Source organism: Argiope bruennichi, chromosome 5 (genome assembly GCF_947563725.1).
Source record: "Argiope bruennichi chromosome 5, qqArgBrue1.1, whole genome shotgun sequence".
In the NCBI taxonomy this organism is placed as follows: domain Eukaryota; kingdom Metazoa; phylum Arthropoda; class Arachnida; order Araneae; family Araneidae; genus Argiope; species Argiope bruennichi.
In genome coordinates this window covers 51,194,342-51,220,436 of record NC_079155.1, presented here as the reverse complement: position 1 = coordinate 51,220,436, position 26,095 = coordinate 51,194,342, and the positions used below count along the sequence as shown (strand labels likewise).

Sequence of the window (26,095 nt, the reverse complement as noted above, 5' to 3'; positions counted from 1 at the left end):
GAAAATTATGCCAAACGATTTAAATATTATTTTCTTCAAACTGCATTTGATAAATCAATCCTTACTTATGGTTTTAAAAAATGTAATATTAATTTAAATTTGCAATTTCCTCCTGTATTCGACAAGTATTTTGTGACAGTTCTAAAATTTATGTACTGATTTCGGTTAAATTAATTTTTTACCAAACTGCAAGTTTAAATAAACGTGCGTTAAAATAAACATGTGCAGTACCAGCAACAATTTACAGCTAAATCTTGAACTGTCGAAGCGCATATCTAATATAAGATATGAAAATTTTCATAAATGAAATATCCATACCAGGCAGATGTTTGCATAAATTTTATCTTTTAACTTACAAACATTTACATACTGATAACAAACAAAATCAAAATAAATAGAAAATAATTCCATATATTTACATAAGCTTTTTCATACATTTACACTAAACTATAACAGAATAAAAATTATTCATATAACAAGCCAATTTTTTAATAAATTCTTTAACACTGATATTTTTTCCAGTCATCCTTTACATTTATTTTCCTATTGTAATTTTTTACTGATATTTCTCACATTAATATGTCCTCGAAGAGAAAAGAAAAGTTAAAATGTGAAACCAAGTTTTGGATAAAATTTTTAACCATTGAAACCATTTATGAATACATGGATTGTAAAGAATGCATGCAATACTACAATAATTATTCTCATGTCATTTTGTATGTGGTTTCTATCACAAGGGGAAAATTCTACAAGTTTCAAAATCATATAGTTCAAAGTACAATAATCTGCATTTTTCAATTCAAATTTTAAAATAACAATGTATAACCTCTTTCTGAATGGCTTCAATATCCAACATATAACCAGCAAAATAAAACATTTCGATACATTTATCACATAATATAATAATAGAGGATGATACAAAATTTGTATATTATATTTTATTTATATGTTTATTCATCTGTTAATTTATACATTTATTTATATTACTCTGTAAATAATATGTAAAACACTATTTAAGTGAATATATGTATAATAAATAAATATTCGAATTCCTTATAAATACACGTACATTACAAATAGCATGAAGTGCGCTAAATTTTCTCCGATTTATATTTCATCTTTCAGCCATGAAAAATTTCTCGATTAAAGGAAAATGAAAGATAACAGTTCTGTGTAAGAATTGAAGCAAGATTGGCACCAAAGTAGCAGAATATTTCCTTTTTTTGGCAATTATATAAATCGAATTCATGTGAAATGATATACTTTTAGGTTGATTACAAAATACAAAAGGCGTCTTTCTTTTGACAGCGGCGGGTCTTGTTCGGGGCATTTTGGGAAAACAGAAACAATATTTTTCAGCACTGCGATTATTGGGTTCTCATTTTTCAATGAAAAATGTCAGGAAACGGCTGCTGCGTGATTAACGAGACATCTCCGCGAAATTTTTGTCACTTATCATCCATACTCCAGTCAGTAATTTGAAGAATGATTTCACCGACTCTTCCACAACAAAATTTTTTTACCTATTGTAAACTTAAGTTTCAATTTTGTTTTGAATATTTCAAACTGTATCGATTATTTGATCCCTGATCGATTCAAAGTCTACAGAATTTCGATTCAATTAACCATACCTTTGAATCTTATGAACAAAAGACTAGCAAGTTTCACTCGCAATTTACTCTGTTCTCAATCTAGGGGGAATGTCTGTAATCGGTTCTTTGCAGAAATGTTTTCAGCCACAAAACACAGAAAATGAAGTAACTGCCGAAACTGATTAACAACCCTTTTTTACGTCTACATTTAAAAAAAATTTAGAACATTCAGGGTGTCTAAAACTTTAAATCATGTAAACTGAATGTTGCAATGATTTCAATGTCTTGGTTTTCCAACAGTGTTCCCATTTTCAGAAAAGGTTTGGGATTGCAGGATACCGAAAAAGACATTCCATGATGATATGACGAATATTTCTTTGGAGAACTATACAATTTTTTCGCAGACTTGTGGAAAAATGGAAGGCAGATGAGTTGGCGTCACGTGCTCCAGCATGGGGGTGGAGCTCTCTTAAGTGATCCTCAGGTGGAGCATCAAGACAGAGAGCACAAGGAGCCAATGGCAGAAAGAGAATACGCTTCCGTCGCTTGAACTTTGCACTAAAAGGAGAAAAAGAGCAATACCATTTATGATGCAAAACATTGGATTTTAATAATTTCTTACTGTAAATAATATTGAAGTTCATTATAGGGAAGAAATGAGATTTATACAGGATTCCCACTCAAACCAAGACCCAGTGGCAAATTTCTGAGTCCCAATAGATAAGCGACCATTTCAAAAACTTTTAAATGATAAAATTAAATAAATTTTATGTGATTCATTTAATAAATAGATTGCTGAAAAAATTGCGAATTCGAAATTTTTATATAGATTCCATGATTTTATTAGTTATATTCATTAAAATCTTCCTGATACACAAACATTTTTCAAAAAGAAAGTCTCACCTTTTTGTGATCAACACTGACCAAGTTATGAAACTTTTAATACCTTTATTCTCGGCTATTTTAAACCATTAAATGGTCACCTTTATTTATATTCGCCAATCTTGGATCTTCGAGGTGGAAGCTCATTGACTTAAAATTATGAAATTCAAAATTTTAGACCTCAGTCGGTTTTAGTTACTGTAGAGTGAAACGCTTAAGTTAAAATGCTAAAGTGCGAAGAATATTTTACTAACTGTGGTAATAAAATAAATAAGTTGTATAAAAATTGCGACTTCGTAAATTTTCAGCAGTCTATAAATTGAATAGAAAAATTAAGATATAATTCTTTTGATCATTTTTAATAGTTTTCCAAACAGTATATACCTTTCTCTACTAGTTTAGAAATTAACTATTGGGTTACAATTATAATGGACACCTTGCGTACATCTTTTGAAATTTTTTTTTAACTAAACGTTAGTGACTAATTTATAAACAAGAGGTTTTTTTTTATAATAATATGATCTATAATAATTTGGGACAATAGAATTGATAGATATTTTTAATATACTTTCATGGATTTTCTGTTTGCATAGTATAAATAAATACTGGAAGAATACTTTACACCGTATTAGTACGAATAACTGGTAAGCACTACAGCCATGAATGCGGAGTATAAAATGCTATTACTCTAAATATCGTATAAATTGCTATGATCTTAATGAGATATCTTTCAGAAATTTCATTGGATAAACTAATGCTGTTTGAGAAAAAAAATAACTTTGCATTTTCTAAGAAGTCGAAAGATTTTTCTGTTCATTCCAGTAAGCCTAAAACTCATTAGGCAGACTGGAAAATACCAAATGATATTCCAGTTATTCTGGTATGTTACAACATAACAGTGATGTTAACAATAAGCTCAATTTTCCAGTTAATCTGGCTCATCACAATATAACAGTGCTGTTAGCACAATAAGTTCAGTTTTCCAATTAGTCTGCCACATTGTAATATAGGAGTGCTTTTGCCATAACCGCAGTTTCGTAATTAGCTTACTACATGTATTGAATACCAGGAAATTTCGAACATAACTTTTTGTGGTTTTTCCATTGCAGAAGAGAACTTTTATTGCTGCTTTTATCTTCATTTATAAATATAACATCCCTAAACACTGTAAATAATTACAGAAAACTTTGCCATGAGTCCAGGCAGAAAAATAAAACACTCCAGAATCTTCTGTACAAAACTGTTAAACTTGCCAGCTATAATGAATTATGAGTATAGTATTTATTAGCTTTTCATAATATTCTTTCTTGGAAATAATTTGCTTGGCTGCTTTTTTATGCTTTTTAACAATTTTCAAAATAATGTAATTAAATTGCAAAAAAAAAACATTTTAAAACAAAATCTTTAGCCTTCAAGACTCATTAACTTACATTGCTTTGGTTGCTTCCGTTTTGGATTTGGTGGACTCTTCAAAGGCTTTTCTGTAAGAAAATCAGCATGCATCAAACATAAATAAAAAGGCATACATTTAAATCCATGCTTTTGATGGCTTTAGTTTTATTACAAACTATACTTCAAATAATCTGTTTATTCTTATTTATTAAAACTCAAAAGAAAACATTTAAAGTAAATCATCAACATGTTGGTTAACTTACAAATATGTTGAAATGTGAAACTGAATTGACTGATTTATTAAGATTATCACTTCGTACTATGCATTATCTGGGTCACAAAATATCTAAATCCACATTGATTGATAGTGACATAAGACTCTTTAGCTTTTGTGTTGACAGATACGTATCATGATACAAGCCTAATTGATATAGGGTAACTAGTATTGTGCTTGCCGTTTATAATGTACGGCTTGCTTTACAGCGAAAATGTAATATGAACTGTATAAATTCAAAACAATATTTTCAATCTTTCATTAAGATTATATCTACTGAAACAGTGAGATAACTAATTTATTTATAATGTAAATGTTAACTATTATAATTAAGTCTTAACAAAATATGCAGCAAATGAGCTATAATAAAATCTGTATGACGATTAAATTTTTGCTTGCAGCAGAAGTCTGATGCCAATGAAAAAAAGGAAGAAAGGGCCTTAACCGCTTAACTGTTTTGCTTGAGTGCCATACGTGCATCGATTTATCGAATTTTAAGGATTGTAAGCAAAAAATAAACCGTTCATAACGATTATAATTTAATATTAAAATTATTTCGAATACATAGATAAATCAAGTGTTCAACAGATTTCCATTTGAATCAAAATAAGAAAATATTCCAAAAATAGAAGGTGTCATCTTATTAGATAGTAAAGAAAATAAAACAGTTAAGGGGTTAATACCTACAGTAGATTTCCAATTCGACTCTCTTATATTTTTCGAACACACGCCCCCAAGATAATTTTGTATTTATTCACTTATACTTGGATAAATTTCTTCTAACATATTTTTTCATCGAAACAACATATTTTCATGGATTATGAACACCTATCGCAGATTATTATTATCTATATATTTTAGTTTGAATGAAAGGATTACTTATTCAAGTGGTACTTATCAAATAACTGAGGTTACTTTGCCATTATGGCTTCAGCGTTATTTGCCACTTGAATTACTCAGAATGCCTACAATATTAAACTATGTTCCAATAGGGAAATGATTTTCTATACCCTAACTACAATAGTTTCGCCCACATTGCTTACAGGCAAGAAAAGAAATAAAATTCCAATGTTATTTCAAAAATCCGTATTGATAGGGAAAAATCTGTCCATCTAAATCCATCCATCTGTCTTAAAAATGCTTGGTCATCACAGCATGCAATTCTTTAACCATCTATTGAATTGTTTTTTTTTCATCGTCAGAAGTTTCTGCTCATTTCCTGGACTTTTTAAAATTACCATCTAAACTCTTAGTACTGAATTATCCTGGTGTCCAAAGCTTAAGCATAATTCATAAAAATAAAAAAGTTTGAGTAATTTATGAATTTATTCGAAATAATTTGTGGCGAATCACCTACTGAATATGGAACTTTGCCTCAATAATAAAACATTTCTGTCGACGTCATCATCCTTGCATGTTGAAATGCGGATAATTCAGCTTACTCAGAAAAAGTAGTTCAAACAAGTTTCGTGTAATTCATGAGCAAAGGAATGTTATTAACGATATACAGAACAAATGATGATACAAATGTGATAAATGAACATGTTTGTTAAAGGAAGAATCGTTGGAATGGTCCAATTCAGACGATCACAAATTGATGTGTCTCAAATTCTGAATGTGTTCATTGTGTGATCTCAAGTCTTTGGCCAAGTGCGAAAAATATTAACCGATAGTTACCGGGTAGGCCAAAAGTCACAACCGTCTTCAAAAATCGATATCTGGAAGCAATTACTCGACATCAGAAGGACAGTTATACTAAAACTTTAGATTCAGGGCACCCATTCGCCATAGGAGTACGAGTTTCCAATCAAATTGTTAAAGGAAACTAATCACGCGAGTCTCTATCATACGACCAGGAGTTTCCTTGGCCCCAAATCTACACATTAACATGCTTGTTTGAAATAGTGGTCTAGTTTGAAGATAAGTGGAGGGTCTTGCTTTTGTATGAACACTGATTTTCATCGGCTAACGATACGACGGGAACGTGGAACTCTTCGCCGTGGAAACATAACGGAAAGACCTAATTATCCTTCAAGGGCAGTCATAGTAGATACCATGCTAGACGGCGAACAGACTACCATATATTTGAAACGGGTTCTATGTCTGTTAAAAGATGCAGAGATGGTCTTAAGCCTTATGTTCGCCTTTGAAGTGTTGTCGGTTATCATTTCATATTTATGGATGATAATGTGCCTTGTCACAGTGTGAGTCTGATCGATAGCTTTCTTGAAACAGAAAATATCTAGCACATGCTTACTGAATCACATGATTTATATCCTATCACGAATATGCGGGTTATACTCGGGAGACAACTTGAAGCGACCAAGTTCCTCTCAAGAATTAAAAAAGGTTGTTCGTGACATTTAAACAAACTTAGTAAATGAGATATCATTTTGTGGCGTTCTTGGCTGACAGAGGTAATTGTTATCTTATTAAATTGCAGCGACATTTTTCCATTTCATTTATTTTTCACTAAAGTTCACTCTTATACCAAGGTTGTTATTTTTTTTCAGATTTTTTATGGATTATCAAAGTTATTATAAATGTTCTTTCCTATTACTTTCATATTTAAAACCGTTTTGCACTCGTATATCACCTTTTCAGTCCTTTGTACATAAATTTCCCTCATTTTTCACATAACTACACATTACGCTTAACATTTGGACACGAATGTACGTTCCCTCTTAGCATTAATCATAAGAAAAATAGCTAAATAGTTTCTGCTGGTAATCACGCATATTGCTACGCAATCAAACTTGATTTTAAAAGACAGATGCATACATTTCCGTAATCAAAAGAAATTATGTAAGCTCTACAAAGTGAGTCAAAAGGTCTTAAAGAAACTTTAAAGAAAGATCGGGAATATACAGACGATTAATTTCAACACAAAATAATGAGTTACCACATCGATAGAGAAGCTATCATAAGAGTGAAGTCGTCAAAGTGTAGATGAGTTTCAATAGTGGGGCTCTTTCACCAACCAAAGCATATTTTCCAGGTATATTGTAACCATTATGCATAATTGGTATTTGTGGGTTTCCGAAGACAAAAAAGCAACATTATGCACGAATCTTCAGAATGTTAAATTGAAATTGTGTAAGACTGTTTACTCAATCAAAATGGGATTATATCCTTGATAGATATGTTTTTCCTAAGTTCATCGAAATAGGAATTCATCGTAGCATAATGTTCTTCTTTTTTCTCTATTATACAATCACAGCAACGATTCCGACTATATTCGTCACATATAGTGTTTGTGATTTCACATTATTGTGTAAAAATGACTCGTCTGTGCATGCCCTGACCTTTTCCTTAAAATTGTTTAAGACTTTTTGACTTACCTTGTGTGTCTGTTACCTTCGGACGCACCTCACCTTTACTTCCGTTCTCTGTGATCTGAAGTGGCGACGATTGCTGTCGTCCACCCACGAACATCTCCTCGTTGCTCATGGTGTAGATCCTAGAGATGGAGGCAGTGCAACGTAGTCTCATGTTCTGATTCACAAAGTGCTTGTCCTTGGCCACGAAACGCAGGCTGAGGCTGGATGACTCCAAGCCGTCCTCGTGGAGAGTGGTCGAGTACTCTGTCTCATACTCGGGACCCACCTGAATAGAAATAAAACTTTATTCTCTGACATTTTTATTATGTTATTATCTTTCTGTGCGAGAATATTTCATATTAAATTGTGTATATTTTGCTGATGTATGTAACATATCTTCACAATTACTACTATTATAAAATATTGTTCTGTTAGCTACAATTGTAAAAGCATACAGAATGATTTACAAGTCTATTAATATTTGGAAATTTAATAATTTTCGGAATAACGTAGGAAGGTAAAAATCGATGCAGATGCTTGAAATGACAAGGGGTTTTATTGATACTCCCCAAAAAAATGCAAGAAACAGCCAATAGATGGCATTTTATATGATGAAAAAGCAATAATTAGCGTAACAATTGATTTTTAGTAAAGACTATGTAACAAATTCTAAACATGTCAACCTTCCTTCGCCAACAATACTTGTAATCGAGTAATAATGTTGTGTACAGCACTGTATATAATACCTGTAGTTGTGACGAAAAATTTTCTTCGGATTTTGTTTTTTAGCATTCTTGATGATGATGAACAATCTCAGCATAATTGTGACTTCAGATAACCTCTCAACCAACGTCATATACAATGGGGTTTCCAAGGCAGTTCTAGGATTTTCGGTAGCCCAAATTCTGTAGTTGTGGGAGTTGACAAATCCTCAGAGTGTAAAATGGGTTTCAGTGGTCCACAACACATTAGAGAAACAATCGTCATATTCTTCCATTTTTTGTACTATCTCTACTTTTTTTGTTTCAATGAAATCAAATGTCATTTCAAGCATGTGTGTCAATTTTTATCTCTTTACCGAGAATTATCGAATTTGCAAATGTTAACGGACTTTTGAATCACCGATATTTAAAATCATTTGCTGTTTACGAACTGTAGGAAAGATTTCCTTCTATTTTATCAGAGCAAATCCGTATTAAAAAATAAAATTGCGTTATTTTTTTTATGTAAATATGTGCAAAGATTCTCATAGAACATATTTAAATAAGTGGAATAATATGTCACGTGATATGCGTAAATACATTCATCACTTGACTATGATGCCACGAGATTTCTCTTAATTATAAAAAGTTTAGAACAAAAGTTATCGCATTAATAAAAAAAAGACTTTGCGTATTTTTAGAATATAACATCGGACTTCATCGTTCTTTGTTTACTTCTTTATAAATTATAATAAAAATAAATAAGTTCGAGAAATTGTCTTTCGACGTTGATAATATGTAATTGGATATTGACGGTAAAAACGTAATGTCATCCAATTCAATATTTTAAATGGTTTCACTTACCGCATTATCGTTAATAAACCAGCGGAGTGTAGCCGCTGGCTTGGATTTGGCAGAAGTGCAGTTAACGGCAACCATATCTCCAACGTTGTACTGCGTCTGTCCACCCATGATCTTTGGACCTTCCGTTGGCAGCACTGAAAAGACAAAAAACAAAAACATCACAAATAAATGAAAACTAATTGTAAATGTTCTCGTGCGTTGCTTATTAACATGGGAGGGATTTTGAGGAAAAACAGACTTCAATATAACAATATGTCGATTGAAGAAGGTAAACACAAATTTATGCACAAAATAAAAAGGAATCGGAATTTTCATAACTATTTCGCATGTAACAGTTAAATATAAATAAATAAATCTATAATTCTGCTGTAGAAAATCAGAACACTTATGTCTACAGAAACACAGTCGCGAGAACAGTATCAAGAATTATCCACCGAAATCTGTTGTACTATTTTTGGTGGTTCTAGCGATTCAGATAAGTTTGCTTTTCTATGCGTGTGAATAAAAATAAACAAGAGCTTTAATTGGTTGTGAGATTATGAAATTCACATTTTATTTATCTTTTTATGTTGGATTATAGCAAAGATCAATGAGCTGAGGTCTTCGGTTTTTTATTGTGAAAGCTTGCATTCTGTTCCAAAGAAAACCCAAAAATGTTTATGAATACGTATATAGATAACACTCAAAAACTGATAATAGCAATGGCATTCAGAAAAAGTGAAGTAAAGTCAGCCATCTGACTCTCCGACCCGCCACGAAGGCACACGGATTTAAACCATAAAAACTGAATGACCGGATTTCCACAACAGCGACATTGGCGGAAACTGTGGTTGAATCTTAAGGGCCGTCACCGGCCACGGTACAACCCTCCCCGAAGGAAGTACGTCCCGTCATCGATAGGAGGAGTCAGATCCCCCACTTATTAGTGTACCCTCCAGGGTAGCGAGATCCAACCACCATGCCGGAAGCAACTCATCCTCATTTCGAGGTGCCCCCCGGGGGATTAAAAGTGAAGTAAAACAGTTCTTTTAATACAGGCATGATAATAAACAGATGGATAAATTTTAACCGGTAAGAACGTTATTAGATTATCTTTGCATGTTGCAATTCATTATATTATTGCGTGTCAGGACCGTTGGAAGCTACTTCTATTATTTTCTTTCGGCATTTTTAAAAATTTTATATTTGGCAATGCATTTTTTTCCTGTTAGTAAAGCACTAAGAGTTTCAATTCAATTTTAAAGATTAATTTTAATTTTAGTGTTCGTAACCATTATGTATAGATGATCCCATTGCATGAAAAAAAAAGATAAGCGAGAATGAGAATTGTACAATGGAGGAGAAGACAAAGCCAATAAACTACACATTAGTTAAAGGATTGTTAACTTAATATTTTTCATATTGGATGAGCTGAAGTCTACTGGTCCATAATATTTTCACTTCATTTGGTGATTATTTCTAATATTTTCTTTGCAGCTTTACTTATATTTTTTTATTTAACAATGCATTTTTTTTTCCTGTTAGTGTGTCACTAAGTATTTCAATCCGATTTTGATTCATTCTAATTTAAGCATTCATGAACGTTATGGATAGAGTTCCATTAAAGAAAGATAAGCGAGGAAGAGAATTGCGCGATTGAGGACGAAAAAATTCCAATAGAATACAAATGAGTTAAATATAGCTAACAATATTTTACTTACATTTTTTTTATGCTGAATTGTATGAAAGTTTAATGAGTTGAGGACTGCTGAGTCATAATATTTTCACTACACGTGGAGGTTATTGCTAATATTTTCTTTGCAACATTATTTTTATTTTGTATTTGGCATTACATTTTTTTATGTTAGAAGATCCCTGTTTGTTTCAACCAGATTTTTTTTCATTAGTTTTGATTTGAGTGTTTCGGAACTTTATGGATAGAGAAGATTTCACTAGAAGAAAACAACATTTTTAATGTAATTAAATTTTTGTATCTAAAATGTCCTTCTTTTTATTCCTTAGGTACTCTGCCTGTGTGCTTGAGATTTTCCACAACTTTTCATTAGTTAATCTCTGGCAATCATATCCAAGTTATTGTAAACGGAATAACAGACCGTCTAGACAAACACATCTTATAATATCAAATATTCGCTTAGCTATGAATTGAGAACGAATTTCGAGTAGTTCGAGTGAAATATTTTAATAAATGTAGAATATATTTCAATCTAATTATTCTGAATAATTTCCTTCCAGTCCGTAATAAGAATGGCTCAACCTGATCAGTGTAGAGTTTCGAACACTGAAAAGTCGTTTTCAAGTCACAATTAACATTATTCGTGCCTAAAACTTTTGACTCTGTGAATAATAAAAATCAGTGGCAGATGTAAGCAATTTGCGGTCTTCGACAGTGTACATTAATAGGATCCTTTTTCAATAATTGTTCAGTAATTCAGCAATAATTGCTCATCAAATAATTTCACTTTTAATGAAATTTCTAATTTAATGGGCATATTTATGTTTTATCGTTATTTGTTTTTGAAAAATTAGCCATAGTTATTAATTTATTATGATAGATTAAAAGGAAATAAAAAAAAACTTCACAGACATGTAACATTACAATTTATTATTTTATAGGGTAATAAATTCAAGTAGAATATAAATTAATTAAATAATTGATTAATATACCAATTTATTATAAATAAGCAATTAAATTACTTTGTTTAATAATCTAATCTAAATACTCACTCTAGACCAAATCATTTTTTTAAATCATAGAATTTTTTTTTTACAAATTAATTTATTTGGCAACGCGGTAAATGGTATTTTTTAAACGAACTGTCCTCAGCCCAATGATCCTGAACATCAGTCTAGTCTGCCTAATAGAAAATTCACCACTGATAAAAAAATCTGAACTGTTTAAGTACGGGTCATCGTTATGGCTCGATAATTCCCTTGGAATTTTCCACATTCCTTTTCATTTCCAATCCATTACTTTAAAGAGTCGACCGAATCTAATGGTCCATCGAGAAAGTCGTTTTCAAATAGCAGTTAACTGTTGCCACGCATAAAACGTGCAACTAACCTAAAACAAAACGTTTTACCGGCTTTCCAGTCGGCTCAATGTTTTGTGCGTATAAAACTCTGGTATGTATAGTAAAAAAAAATCAATTAGATTTAATTAGTTTTTTATTGGGATACTTTTATTTTGTAGTGCTAATTGGAGTGAAATCGACAACCTCCATTAAAGTTCTTGCAAATTAACTTTCTTTGTAAGTTTGGCCAGAATTCATTAACATCTCGGTAAAGCTTATCTTCAAATGCCTAATGTTATATCATCCGCAGAAATTGAAATAAGCCATTCATTAAAAATAGATGATATTTTAAAATAAATATCATTTAAAATGTAATGATAATCTTCATATCCTTTTAATTAAATGATTTTACTCAAAATCTACAATAAGTAAAGTCATTTGAATTTCTGCGTCCGTGATTTCTTTATATAGTAGTAAAGAATAATTTAAATTTAATCCAAATGTCCGTCTACTAAATAACCAGAATACTGGTTTCGTCAGGACAGTAAGTCTCCATATGAACCGACTGGAGATTAGACGTCACAGATAATATAGATTTAATTTTAAAACAATTAATTTCTGAAAAGTAAATGTTAATTTTATAAAGTTAAAAAGTAAAAGGATAAACTTCGTATTCTCTTAACTAAATAGTTTTATTTAAAATTTATTTTATTAAAAATTCAAATCGCTTGAATTTCTATGTTTATGTTTTCTTTTCTATAATTCAAATTGGGTTATAAAGCCCAAGGAAATTAGAGGACATTTCTTACTTGAATAATTATGGATAATTTAAATATTAATTATTTAGTCATGGGTAATTTAAATTTTATTTTCAATTAATGCATTCTAAATTCTTCGACTAAAATGATCTAGGCATCCGACTATTATAAACAATTCCTCTATGTCCCGAAACAAAATCAAATGCTTTGAATTTTAATTATTGGTATATAAACCCTCTTCTTGAAAAGTAAGTAGATTTAATCTTTAAAAAATAAATTTTAATTACTAGCTCTTTCTATTCACAGAATAATCATCTTAACTTGATCTGGATGATTTGAACTGAAGGAGAGTGGAAAAGGGAACAGAAAAGTGCATTATTATTATTATTAGCTTCATTATCAGGATTTGGACTTTGTTCAGTTTTTATATCTTCAGTTTCTTCTTTATTATCATTATTTTGATTTATTTGTGAATTCTATACAACGACTAATCCCGCGTCCAATCCCTATTAGTATCCAAATTTCAGTTCTAGGGACGTCGCGGAAGGAAATTCAGAAATTGGGTCACCTTAAATATACTGTAATATAACTTCTGTGACTTATTATCTTTAAAAATAAAAATAATAAAAAATATACTTTTAATAGTATACAAAACAGAAAAATCTTTTTAGTTTTAATTATTTTCTAATCTTTAATCTTGGAAAAAATCGTTCCTCAAATTCACTGCCAGATGGCGTCATTGGTGAAAAATCACAATTAAATTTAATTATTGATTGATTGTTTCTTAAGATACTGAAATAGTGCGTCATCATGGCAAACGCCCAAGCATACCAAAGTTTAAATTCCTGATATAGGAATTCCTAAATTATTAAACTCTGCAATCCCTTTTTTAAAAGCCTAATCCATAGCGACTCGCTTCATCCTCTATGTATTGAATTTTTTTAGCACATGTTCTTTCCTTAAGAGGTTTATATGAGCCCAAAAAAGAATGTTTATGAAAAAAATTAATTTTTATTTTAATTAATATAAAGGTTTATTCAAATGATAATGAATTTAAAATACAGATGATAATGTACCATTTCGAAATTAATGAGTATGCAAATCAAATTGAGCTTTCATAACGAAAAGAAATTTCTGTTTAGATGAGTGGTATATGAGGTATTACGAGAGAAGTAAACCCTTAAGTGAAGCCCCAAATGGACAGAGAACACATCTATCGTACGCAAAGAACTAATTAATTTTCTGAATTATCTGCATATTATAAAGAAATTACTTTTTTTCTTCATTTCTTGCCATTTATCATGAATCTCTTGTTTGCGTATTGCTTTATCTTTGTCGATTTCTACCGTGTGTTTGAAAAAAGAATTTAAACCCACATTAAATTTTTACAAATTGTGGAAATATACATATAAATTCAAGATCTTGCCGCGATCTACCAAAAACTGAATTGTTATCCATCAACAGATGAATAAAGGGTTTGGGAACTGATGCTCCAGCAGATTAGGAAGCAACTGGAAAATGGATTACTAAATTCCCACTTTAGAAACTTAAAATAAGTCGTTAAATAAAAATGCTTAATTACCGTGAATTTTTTATAAAATAAGAGAAATAATATTTGCAAAAAGCACTGATAAAATAAATTTATTTAATGTAATTTCTAAAATAATTTAGCTAGGCATAAAACATTATAAATAGCCCAAACTACAAAATACGCCCATTAATGGAAAGTACCATTGCTGTTTTCTGATGCGGACATAAAACTTTATGAAGAAGGAAAGCTTTTAGAAAGTATCTGACTTTTACTGTAGTAGTAATCAGGTGAATGGATATTGTCTCAATTTCGGAGTTCTCACTCCGCAGTATGCAAAGAGAAACAGAATCGCACGTCTTACTTCTAATTCCCAGATGCACGGAAACAAATCTAAAGGGCTTGCGATAAGAACTCTCCAGAGACGGCTTCTTATCTTTTAACTTGGAGGGATTTTTGTTTATGGACGTGGGAATACAACTTTTTTAAGTGCTGAAGAGGCACTTAATATTCTAGGCCTGTTTTTCTGCAGTGCTCGAAAAATTTAACCAGAAAGGATCAATTTTTGCCTCGGAGGAAATGAAAAGCGGCCGCAGTTTACTGTGGAGAATTGCCAACACCAGAGATGTTTTTGAAATTGTTTATATCTATATTGATGTTCTAAAGGATATAATATCTCTCTGCTTCAATCTTTTTTTATAACAGTATCAGTTTTATCCCTGAAAAACAAGGTGTCTCCGATGTATCAGATTCGAATCAAAATAAATGTTCAAAAGTGGAATAATCCATTAATGAAGATAGTCAATCGTCACCAGCAGCGAAATTATTATCATTTCGCAGCTAGTGATAAGTGATAATTGCTGCGATTGTATTATTTTGCTGCTAGTGGAATGTGAAAAGGGTTTCGAGTATACTATTTTGCTGATGGTGAGGTTTACTGTGAGAAAATTATTCCGCTTACACGTACAAATAAATGAGAAAATAACTAAAATGATACTGAAGAAAATCGAAAAAAGACACAAGAATTTTCTCATTTCTAAGCTTTGATTATACTTATGAATACCAGAGCATTTCTTTTGTTTGTTTGTTATTACTAAGAGTTGATTTCAACCGATATACTTTATATATATGTAATGATACCTCTGAATAAATTCCCAAATTTTCATCATAATTTAGCCCATATTAATTTCATTCTAAAATGGTCTCTTATTTCCTGATCCAATTCCAGCTTTATTAGATAATTAATTTTGCAAGCGCTCTATAAAACTGCTTACTTCAGCAGGTGTATGGACAAACGGATAAAAATCCTTAATGTTTATCACATTATGTTAAAAATATATAAATTTACTAAGACTACACGTGTCAAACAAATCCCTATCAAAAACATGTAGCGAAACAAGTGAAGAGAAAAATTTTGGTTTCTTTTGCTCTTTTTGCACTAGTATCGAGATGTGGAAAGACGTCTTTCGATCATCGCTTCTAAAATCCACTATTTATTGCTGCAGAAGAAGATGAAACCTATAATAGGGAAATATGTAGAAACATTTCGGAGAGACCATTCCAAGGGTTTAAACCTAATTTAAAAATGACGAAGAAATAATACTTTAAAACTCTTTCGAAATAAAATTTAAAAAAAACTTTTTAGAATGATAATATTATTAGGGTACAATGTTTTGTATTAAAGGTCCAAATTTCTTTTTTCACTAAAACTAATGACTATTATATTAAAATTTTCATTACTTAATAAATTTCACGATCTACATACGGGATGTAAGGAAAGTTGATACTTTTAAACCCATCTTCCACATGAATCTCCACAGGACTTCTCTATTTTATGAATAATTATATTCAAAATATCGTCTCGGCGAACAGGGAGAGTGCATTTTACATCGTTAGCTATTCATACTGATTGACACCGGCGAAATTTCTGGAACCGCTCTAAGTAAATGTTTCTATCTTCGTAGTTTGAAGCCCGTAATCATTATGATTAATTGTTCCGCACTTCGCGAATTTACATGTCTGGTTCATCATTTTGACGCGATCGATTTTAATGGATGGCGAAGACAAAATATCAACTCATTTTCATGAGCATTAAGCACATCCCGTGTTATTGCCAGCTTTCGCGGAAACTGAGTTGCATGAAAGCAGTCTCAGTCTTAAGGGAATTGGAATGTTCTCAACAACGAAGACTACAGAAATTTTGTTGCATATCAAAAGGAAATGTTTCTCCGAGTAAAAATTGCACCTAATGTATAATATCGCAAATACTCTAAAATCTTGTAGATACAGATGCTTAAAGCTACACCATTTATTTGCAATATTTTGATTAAAATAGTGTTATCTAGTACATGCACTTACTTATATGCAAACTAGGATATTAAATAAATATCATTATAGTTCTCGACAATCTTCTTTCTAGATAGTGTCCAGGGATGTGCCATCCTCCTTCACCCAGTTTCCTTTCGTCTACTCCCGATATTCCTCCACCCCTTGTTCTTCACTAAAACGTCTTACACTAGGGGTGGGAGGAACTTGCACCCCTGCAGTTGCTGCAGGGGTGCCTCATAAATATGAATAGACTTCAAAAATTCATAATAAAATAAGTAATTTACAGAAAAATTCGGTTTGCGCGAATATGATCAGAGGGCATTGGATTTGTTTTCCATGTGTAAAAAAATTATTCCAAGAGTAATCGAAAAATGGTTTATGTCATACTGAGATCAACCACTCACACATCATACTGAGCTCATAGCCGCCCATGCATCATACAGAGCTTATAGCCACCCACACGTCATACTAAGACATTTTATGCAAATCGGGCAAAAACAGAAATTGAAACAGATCACAGTAACATGACATTCGGAATTCATTTTTAAGTAAAATATGTTCAACGTGACTACCACAATAAAGTTCTAGGTAAATGAAGCGCTATATTAAGCCTATTGCAGCTCAATTGAGCATATTGGTATCGGTCCATCTGATGACATCTTTCAATTCGACCAAAATTGTAGGGGAGCCCCTGGTACACACCGAACTTCAAGTATTCCAACAACCAAAATTCTGTCAAATCATTTGGTTATCAGTGAAAGCGTTCAACAGGAAAGCTGCAATCCAACATGAAGATGACAATAAGTAACGCATGGCTTTCCTAAAATGCAGGCACACGTGGTCAAGCAAAAGTGTAACATATCGTTTCCAGTCGGTTACAGTACAACGCGGTTCAAAAGAGAAATGGTTTAGAATAAAAGATGTGGTGAAATCACAGAAAACAGTTACATGAATATAGTGGCTTGATCAGGTACTCACAATTGTTTGATGCCTGCTTTGCGTATTGACATATCGATGCAGTGAAAAGTGGCCTTCATCCATCCACATTACATTCAGGGACCGTTGTTGGCTATGTTCCATTTGTGCCAGAAACCATGCAGCATATGCCATCTGTACCTGCTGTAATAACTGGTGAACTGTCTGTATATACGGAAACAGACCTAAGATTCCGTACAGAAGACGGCGAATCGGTGATTCTGGAATTCAAATTATTCTCCCAACTTCACTAGCAATGATATTCCCCTTAGCTGTCTCTGCTGGCAATTCTTCCATGACACTTTTTAAAGCATGGATTTAGCTCTCTCTGTAAGACGGCTGACACTCCGTAAATAATCCTTCAAACTCTTCAATTCTTCAAAATGTCTTACTAAATTCAATATTCCATTCAGTAAAATAAGGCTTTTTTGCGCCTTCAATCCTTTCTTCGAGTGAAATTTTCGCAATGCAATAATTATGGATTCATCATTTTTATATAAAAGTTTAAGCCCCAGCGCTCGATCTGGCAACAATGACATTCTACCAGTATTAAATAACGAATCCATTTCCAGTCAGTTATTTTATTGCTAGTGCATATAATAACTGACTGGAAAACGCTTTATAACGCTGATTTTCATAAAGCGTCTCTATAAGACGTTTGAGCACTCGCTTTAGAATATTTTTGAATACATGAAATTGAATTCATTTTTCGATACATGAAAAGAAAAATCCGATATCCCTTTGATGAGTCCCACGGGAGGCACCTCGTAATTGGGGATGAAAAGCTTCCGTCATGGTGGTTGCTTCTCGGCACCTTGTGGGTACATTGAAAAGTGAGGGTTTGGCTGCCTTATTATTTCCTTAGGGAAGCGTCACCAGGAATATATTTCCTTAGGGAAGCCTTGTACCGTGGCCGGTGATGGCCTTTAGGACTCAACCACAGTTCCCGCCAGTGTTGCTGTAGAGGCGGTCCGGTCATTCAAATTTTTCCGTGTGCCTTCCGACGGGTCGGAGAAGTCAGTTTGTGTCCCTTTGGTGAAAACCGAAATTTTTTCCAAGCAATACCTTCTTTATTATGAATTTTTATTTATTATGAATTTTTATTACGAATTTATCGCGTAACCTATATGCAGTATTTCATAACATATATTTATGTATAGTATACAATATTTACGGCTCTTTTTTCAGATTTCACTGTCATTCCAAACCCTTTTCATTGGCTCCTTGAGATTTCTTATGTTCAAAATGTACTAGAAACCTCAAAAATAGTTTACGAAATTTAAAAAAAGTTTCCCAGCGTTTCCCATGTTAAGTCATTTCAATGGGATAAAATAAAAAAAGGTATCGTAGCCAATCAGAAATGCTTCAGAAAAGATATCTATAGAGCAAGTAGAGAATTAAAGCATTTGGAGATTCCAAGCAATGCGTATTATGAGGTTTTTCTTTTAATAAATAGTCAATATTTTATATTAAATTTTAAATTTAATTTACATGTTATGGTTTATATTAGTTTTTTTTATTTTAATAACTTTGAGAAAATACATATCTAGTTATTCATTTATAATATGGAACTCGTATAGACTTTTTAACACGTGCTCTTTTAAAATTGAGTTACAATGTATTTCCACATCGTGTAATATTTTCTTCTTTTCTAGTTTGAAATCTCTTAGAAATCTTTTTTGAAATCTTTTATTTTTTATGAAGTCGTCGATAATATATGATTGATTACGGTCATACAATAAACTGTATTCGCTTTTCTTTATTAGCCAGAACATTTAGAAAAAACCTTTTGTTAGAAAACATGAAAATATGTAGGTTAAATTTAGTTATATGGATAATTCCCTATTTTATAAATCTTTTACACAACTTTACTGAAAAACTTTCCTTTCAATGTTTTTTAAGGTTTTTAAACTTAAACGTTTGCAACTTTTAAACTTTTAATGCATTTTTTAATATTTTTAAAAAGCTCCAAAATATTTAATGCAGTTTTCTAGGTTTTCAAATTTTGGCATATACAGCTTCCATATTCTTAATATTTCTTTTAATATTTTTAACTTTCACTTTTTGTTTGTTTGATAAAATTATTTTTTATTTCATTTAAATATTTTTATTCTAGATTTAGATTTTAATGAATTGAAGTCTAGTGATTCCTAATATTCTTCCCCTTATCTTTTAGCATTATTTTTATTTGGCATTTGGCATTGCACTTCCGCCAGAAGATTGTATCGTTTCCGAAACTAAATTTTATCATTTTTGAAATCGATTAATTTTTTATGCAATAATTCTACTACATTTTAAATATTTTACGTACTTTTTGTACAAGTTTATTCGTTTTATTGTTGATTTAATCATACTTATTTTTCTCAGTATTTAAGTTTGGCGGAGTTCATTATTTTATAAAGTTCCCTCAACTTTTTCCTTCTTTGTTTTTGTTTTGTCAAAACCTTTTTCGTATCTGATTTCATTCTGTTAGTGGATCACTATTTGTTTTGAACCTATTTTGGTAATTAATTTTGATTTGAGCGTTCTGGGGTCTTGTGAATAGAGAAGAACCCATTGTAAGGAAACAAAACTTTTATTTTTACTGTATATTTACTACTAAAGTATCCTATGAATAGTATTTTTTTATTTATTTCTTAAGCACTGTACTAAAGTGCCTGGGATTTTCTACTACAACTTTTGTTAGCTACTCTGGGAAACTCATGTCCGAGACATTCTGTCTAGACGTGAACATCTTCTAGTGTAATATAATCATGTTGGAGCCTTGTAGAAAAATTAATTTGATTTAGCTTTAATTAATTAAAAATTAAACAAAAGGGATAGTTTCCAGAAAATTATCACACAGGAGTATTTTAAGGTAATTTTTTTAGTTCCAAAAAAAGTATACACCTAGTTAATGATACTTAGTTTTCTTCTAATTTTCTAATAATTTTTATAAGGTTTTACAAATATTTTCAAGCATAACTTGCAAATTTGCTATAGCACTTTTCATGAATATTAAATAATGTACATGTGTCCATAAAACAACTCTGGAGTTTTAAAAATCATATCGAGTTAATTTTATGAGTTTGGTCAGATCAATTTTAATATTGAAGAAATCAGTATTCATCAAATTTTATTCATACGAATTTCAGTTTGTTTTTTCAACACTAGGTAGCGTCGCGTGTCATTCAGTCATTGACCTGAGTAACGTAGCAGACGTCCATTCCAAATTGCAGTGCGATGGCGATGCCACAACAAAAGGCACAGTGTGTAATCTGGTGTACAGAAACTGAATCTATTACCGCTGTACAGCGGAAATTTTGGAACAGGTATGGTGGTAATGCCCTAAAGATAAAAACTATTCGTCAATGGCAACATGTGTTTAAAGAAATGGAAAGTGGGTTAAAACAAAAGTCGTTCGATGTGCCAAGAATGTCTGAAGAGAATCCACTAGAATCAGTATGTCAACAAAGTCCGAAAAAATCGTTGTGACGACGCAATCTTTAGATGGGCATACCCTAATAAACAGTTCATAAGATAGTATACAAAAAGCTTCGCCTAACTCTGTACAAGGTACAACTTGTACACGAAATCAAGCCAACAGACAAAAACAAGAGACTATATTTTACTGTTACTATGCTACACATGATAAATAATAATAATGATTTTTTTAATGTGATTCTTACTGATGAGACCATCTTTCACGTAAGCAATACTGTGAACCAACATAATTGTAGAATTTGGGGTTCACAGCTGCCTCAGGAGAACATGGAACATCAACGTGACTCACCAAAAGTGAATGTTTGGAGTGGTCTTATGCATAACCAAGTTATAGGTCCCTTCATTTCTGTAGAAAATTACATAAATGATGATATCTACTGTGAAATGTTAAAGGAGTATATTTTCCCTCAGTTTGGTTGATATTGAAGCGGAAAGAGGTCCTGTCTACTTTCATCAAGAGGGACCACCTCACTTCAGTTTGCGTGTACGGGAAGCATTGAATATTCGATTCGGCAACAAGTGGATTGGAAGGGAAGGGCCTGTTTCTTGGCCTCCAAGAAGCCTGGATATGACTCTATTAGAATTTCTCATGTGGGGACATGTCAAGAATCTTGTTTACGCCGAAAAAATTCCGGATGTAAATCATCTCATCCAAAGGATAATCACTTGTTTGGCAAGCATCACATCAGACTTGCTTGCTAGGACATGGGAAGCGGTTGAATACCATTTAGATGTGCACCGTTCCATAAACTGGTCTTATACTGAAATTGTAGCGGATTGAGATGAGTGAGGATAGAACCTGGAACATGACCACGATACAAAAGCAATTGCTCGAGTAGCGTAGTTGTTAACTGGCTTATATGCTATTCACTACACTCTCCCTCCAGTGAGTCGGAGATTAGTCGAACGATATGACTGTTGAGTGATGATGTATTAGCTGTTGATTCTAATGCGCCTGTACACATTTGAGTAGCGCCAAGCGTTATGGCGAACGTGTGTGGGTGAGTGGTTGCTGATGCTGTTGCTGAGTCGACTTTGGGTTGCTGCATCAAGTGAGTCTGACGACTTTGGTTGCGGGTAGATGGCGCGATAACAGCTGTACGAAGGTTGAAGGTTCATCGTCCGAGGTCACCAATGTGGCGGATTGAGAGGCGCGAGGATAGAACCAGGGACCTTATGGTTCGCAGCCCAGTAACTTGGCCACGATACAAAAGCATTTGCTCGGGTAGCGTAGTTGTTAACTGGTTTATAAGCTATTCACTACAAAATCTACTAAAAATAGCAAAAATCTTGATAAATTAACCTTTATGTACATATAAATAACATTAAGCAAGTTTTATAATTGAATTTAAAAAAATTGCCTGAAAACACCGGAGTTCTTTAAAGGACACCATATATAAAAAATTGAACTGAAATAAAACAAAATTAGCGTTTCCGGAAAATAATTTAGTCATCGAAGGCACCTTGTCAACAAATAAAACTATCAGGGATAGTTTTTATAACTAAGAAAGAAACGTAACATTAAGTTAAAACTTAGAATAATTGAAGCATTTCAAATAAAAAACACTAAGTCCAACACTTACACTTACACATCTCAATAGTTGAGCTTTAAATAAGAAAAAGTTAATCGGTAAAAGCATTATGAGTGATTTTTTATTAAAATATACCTTGACTTTAGATACGCTTCTTGATGGAACAGTACTTTTTAATAAAATTAAAGTAATGGCCATTTAAATAAATATACATGCCAGTGTAGATGAAAATTGAAATATGAAATTCGCGTTTGAATATGTACAAAAAAGAAACAACAAAAGAAAGCGGAATCAGCTCTTTTTTTTTATCTGACTTAAATAGATTAATCGATTGAGACGCTGCGAGTAAAAATAAAAAGAACCGCAACCGAACGTTTTTATTCTCTTTTCAACAATAGCTATTAACTTTCTAAGTTGCTACAATGGCAAAGTGACTCATACAAAAAAAAGAACCGTTCCTATATCCGTCAGAAACACACACACATATATACACAAAAACTACCCACATATTAATTTCTTTGACTCTCGTTTAGTTGTTTTTTATGACGTCTTAGGGCAAGAAAAAAGGCTAGATTTGCAATTATTCAAACATTTCGGCATTTTGCCTTTTTTTTTTTTTCCTTCATCGCTCCTAATAGCTTTTGCTTTGTATTTCCAGTCGAATATCACTGAATTTTGTGCTTGACTGACGAAAACCTTTCTTTTATGTATTATTTTTTTTTTCCCTTCTCTCTCTCTCTTTTGAGCAAAAACAACAGCGGTGGCGGCCATATTTGCCATCCACCGCCGTTCTTTTTATGCTCGTTGGACAGCTAAAAAGAACGATTTCACTCGGCGGGAACTTCATTCCGTAATCGTTTTCTCGAAAGAAAAATCGAAAGACTTAATTTCCATAACCGAAGTGTGCATTTGTAGCCGCTGTTTCTGAAAAGCTTTTTGATTGCTTTTGAAATGAAAATAATTTGAGAGAGAGAATATAAAATTTCAAGTTCCTCGTTTTATTAAAGAGGGGGAAAATAATACACTGGGCCAAGAGAATAAGAAAACAATGGTAGGAATTCCATGAAATACTTGTTTAGTTAATGGATAGAGAATTAGTGACCTTTTTTTGTATAAGAACAGCATTTTTGAAATGTCAAAAGGGTAAAAATGCATATCGTGGGTGGTAAAAAAAAATATTATTTTCGAAAAATGATTGGATTTATGTATGGAGAATTAAACATATTAAAAAGAAATGAATATCATTTTGTTTATTCGGCAATAATATGCCAAGACTTTGTAATGCTGATGTTTCTATTATTATCTCCGAAAACTGACTATTTTAATGCCTTGTGTTGGCATTCAAAACTGTTTAAAATAACGTTAAATAAACTTTTTATGCTATGGACGGAAAAAAATGCCCCGGCCTAATATAGTTCACTATAAAAGTCAATATGAATATAACAAAACACTTAAAAACTTCTTTAAAATTAATAAAATAAAATAAAGAAGAATTAAAGAATGCACTTCTAAAAAAACCATACTCTTGGTGCAAATATAGTATTCCTCATAGTTCTAAAATTTCTGAATTATTATAATAAAATATGCGGCAAGCAGAATAAAAGCTCTAAGTGGGCCATAATTTGTTCATGGCTGGTTTACATCAATTTATAGTTTCATTTTTTTTTTTATATTTGTTCTGAAAGTTTAATTTTTAAAACATATAGTATCTTTGTAAAATTTTACTATATCATTTTATATCTTAGTAAAACGGCATATATTTTATCCTTTCCCTTTCAGAGCTCTGCTTTTTCTTCTATGCCAAGCCTATTTCATGGAATCAATTCCTATGCCAAATATTTATATTTATAAAGTTACATTTATATGTACTATAGAAAAAAAATAATTTGATTTATTAAATTGAAATAGTATATAAAAAAATTAAATTCCAGTTTTTATTAAAATAAAAATATTTTAAAATAAATTTTAAATCCTTACACATATGAAATTTTATTTTTTAAAACTGAATATTAAATATCAAATTAAAAAATTTTAAAAATGTGGGAAAAAGTAGTCATATTTTAAAATTTATGCTCATAATTTTGAAAAATGCATCACATGTTTATTTTGTATAGTTGATGACTATACAATTGTATAAATCTCACTCAAAATTTGTGTAAAATTATACTAATACAACATTTTAGTTCTATATTAGGGCTACCTATCGACAGGCTTCATATTACAGTAAAATTACTAAAATGATTCCTGAATCGCCACCTACACATCTCTCCAGACTTCCACACCATACCAACATCATGATACTTGACTTTCGATAGCAGATCAAAAGTGCACCAGGGCAGTATGCCAATGGTTAGCATTGTTAACTGATGACCGGGACGTAATTTGGCTTTAATCTGCCCTCACTTCCTCAATTGTCAGTGTTGACTGGGAAAGGGAAATGGCAGTCGGGTCATGACATTTGCCTTCCCAATTTTATTCTTCTTTTTTCCCGCTATTCATATTTTACTTTAAAAAAGGTCCTAAAGTTTTGTTTCTATGGCTTTCTCTAAAATTGATAACTGCGTCCCCCCCCCCTTTTTCCCTCTCGCCACTGCACTACTGGCACATGAACATGGAATCTTTATTGTAACTCCACTCCGCGACCCTTTGATTTTAATTTATTAAGATATCTTTAACAAATACCTAATATATTTCTTAACAACTTATGATCCATTTGTCACATACTTCTATCCATCCAGTTACGGCTCTTCTACCGAGGTTATAAAACTGCAACACTCTCAACGCTATTATAAAATAATACACATTTAACGACTTTTCTTTTCTGCTAATTCACGATTTTGATCGATTGTATAAAAAGCCATTTCTTAATTATATTGACTGTATACAAAGTCATTCAATAATTCATTTTGAAAAATATTAAAAATAATATGTCATTCATTTTTGATTAAATTCAGTTCTTTTTTTAAAAAAACTTTTATCTATCAATTCCTGCAATGGAAAAAGAAAACTTTTCTACACCTAAAATTGCTGTTTCTCTACAGTTGTTTCTAGAAGTCTTTATTTTAAAGTTCATTCTACAGAAAATTCAATGCGACCAGACGAGAAAATGACATTAGTTGAGACTACGTCTGAGGTGAAAGCTTTTGTTGTGGCTAGAACACTAATAAAATGAAAATGTTGTTGTGAGTCAGGGCTAAAAGAGTATTTTTCTAATAATACTCAGACTCTCACTGTTTTTTGTTGTTCTTTTGCTTATAAAAACAACATTTTATATTCGTGAAATGTTTAAAAATTTAGTTGCCGAAGATAAAATGGTGTTTTCCGTGTATGATTAGATTTTTTCCTCTTTCTTTTCATATATAAAACTCATAATTATAGCATAAAAGAAATTCGAATTTATCACCACTGTTTCGGAAAATGACAACAATTTATCTTCTAGTTTAATGATTTACAAA

General features: G+C 31.7%; 1 protein-coding gene across 2 annotated transcripts in view; it reads right to left on the bottom strand.

Annotated features, from left to right (window-relative positions):
* Positions 1 to 391: 391 nt before the first annotated feature.
* The window catches only part of LOC129968823 (cell adhesion molecule 1-like), a 164,943-nt gene continuing 139,239 nt past the window's right edge, over positions 392 to 26,095 (bottom strand). Inside the window, exons 4-7 of one of the 2 annotated variants that reach the window (XM_056083093.1) lie at positions 9,026 to 9,159; positions 7,482 to 7,746; positions 3,905 to 3,955; positions 392 to 2,150 (exon numbers count right to left, since the gene is read on the bottom strand). In XM_056083093.1, coding sequence (XP_055939068.1) covers positions 2,062 to 2,150; positions 3,905 to 3,955; positions 7,482 to 7,746; positions 9,026 to 9,159 — 539 coding nt within the window. In that variant the 3' untranslated portion in view covers positions 392 to 2,061. The remainder of the gene's footprint in view (positions 2,151 to 3,904; positions 3,956 to 7,481; positions 7,747 to 9,025; positions 9,160 to 26,095) is intronic. The other variant, XM_056083094.1, reaches the window with a different exon arrangement.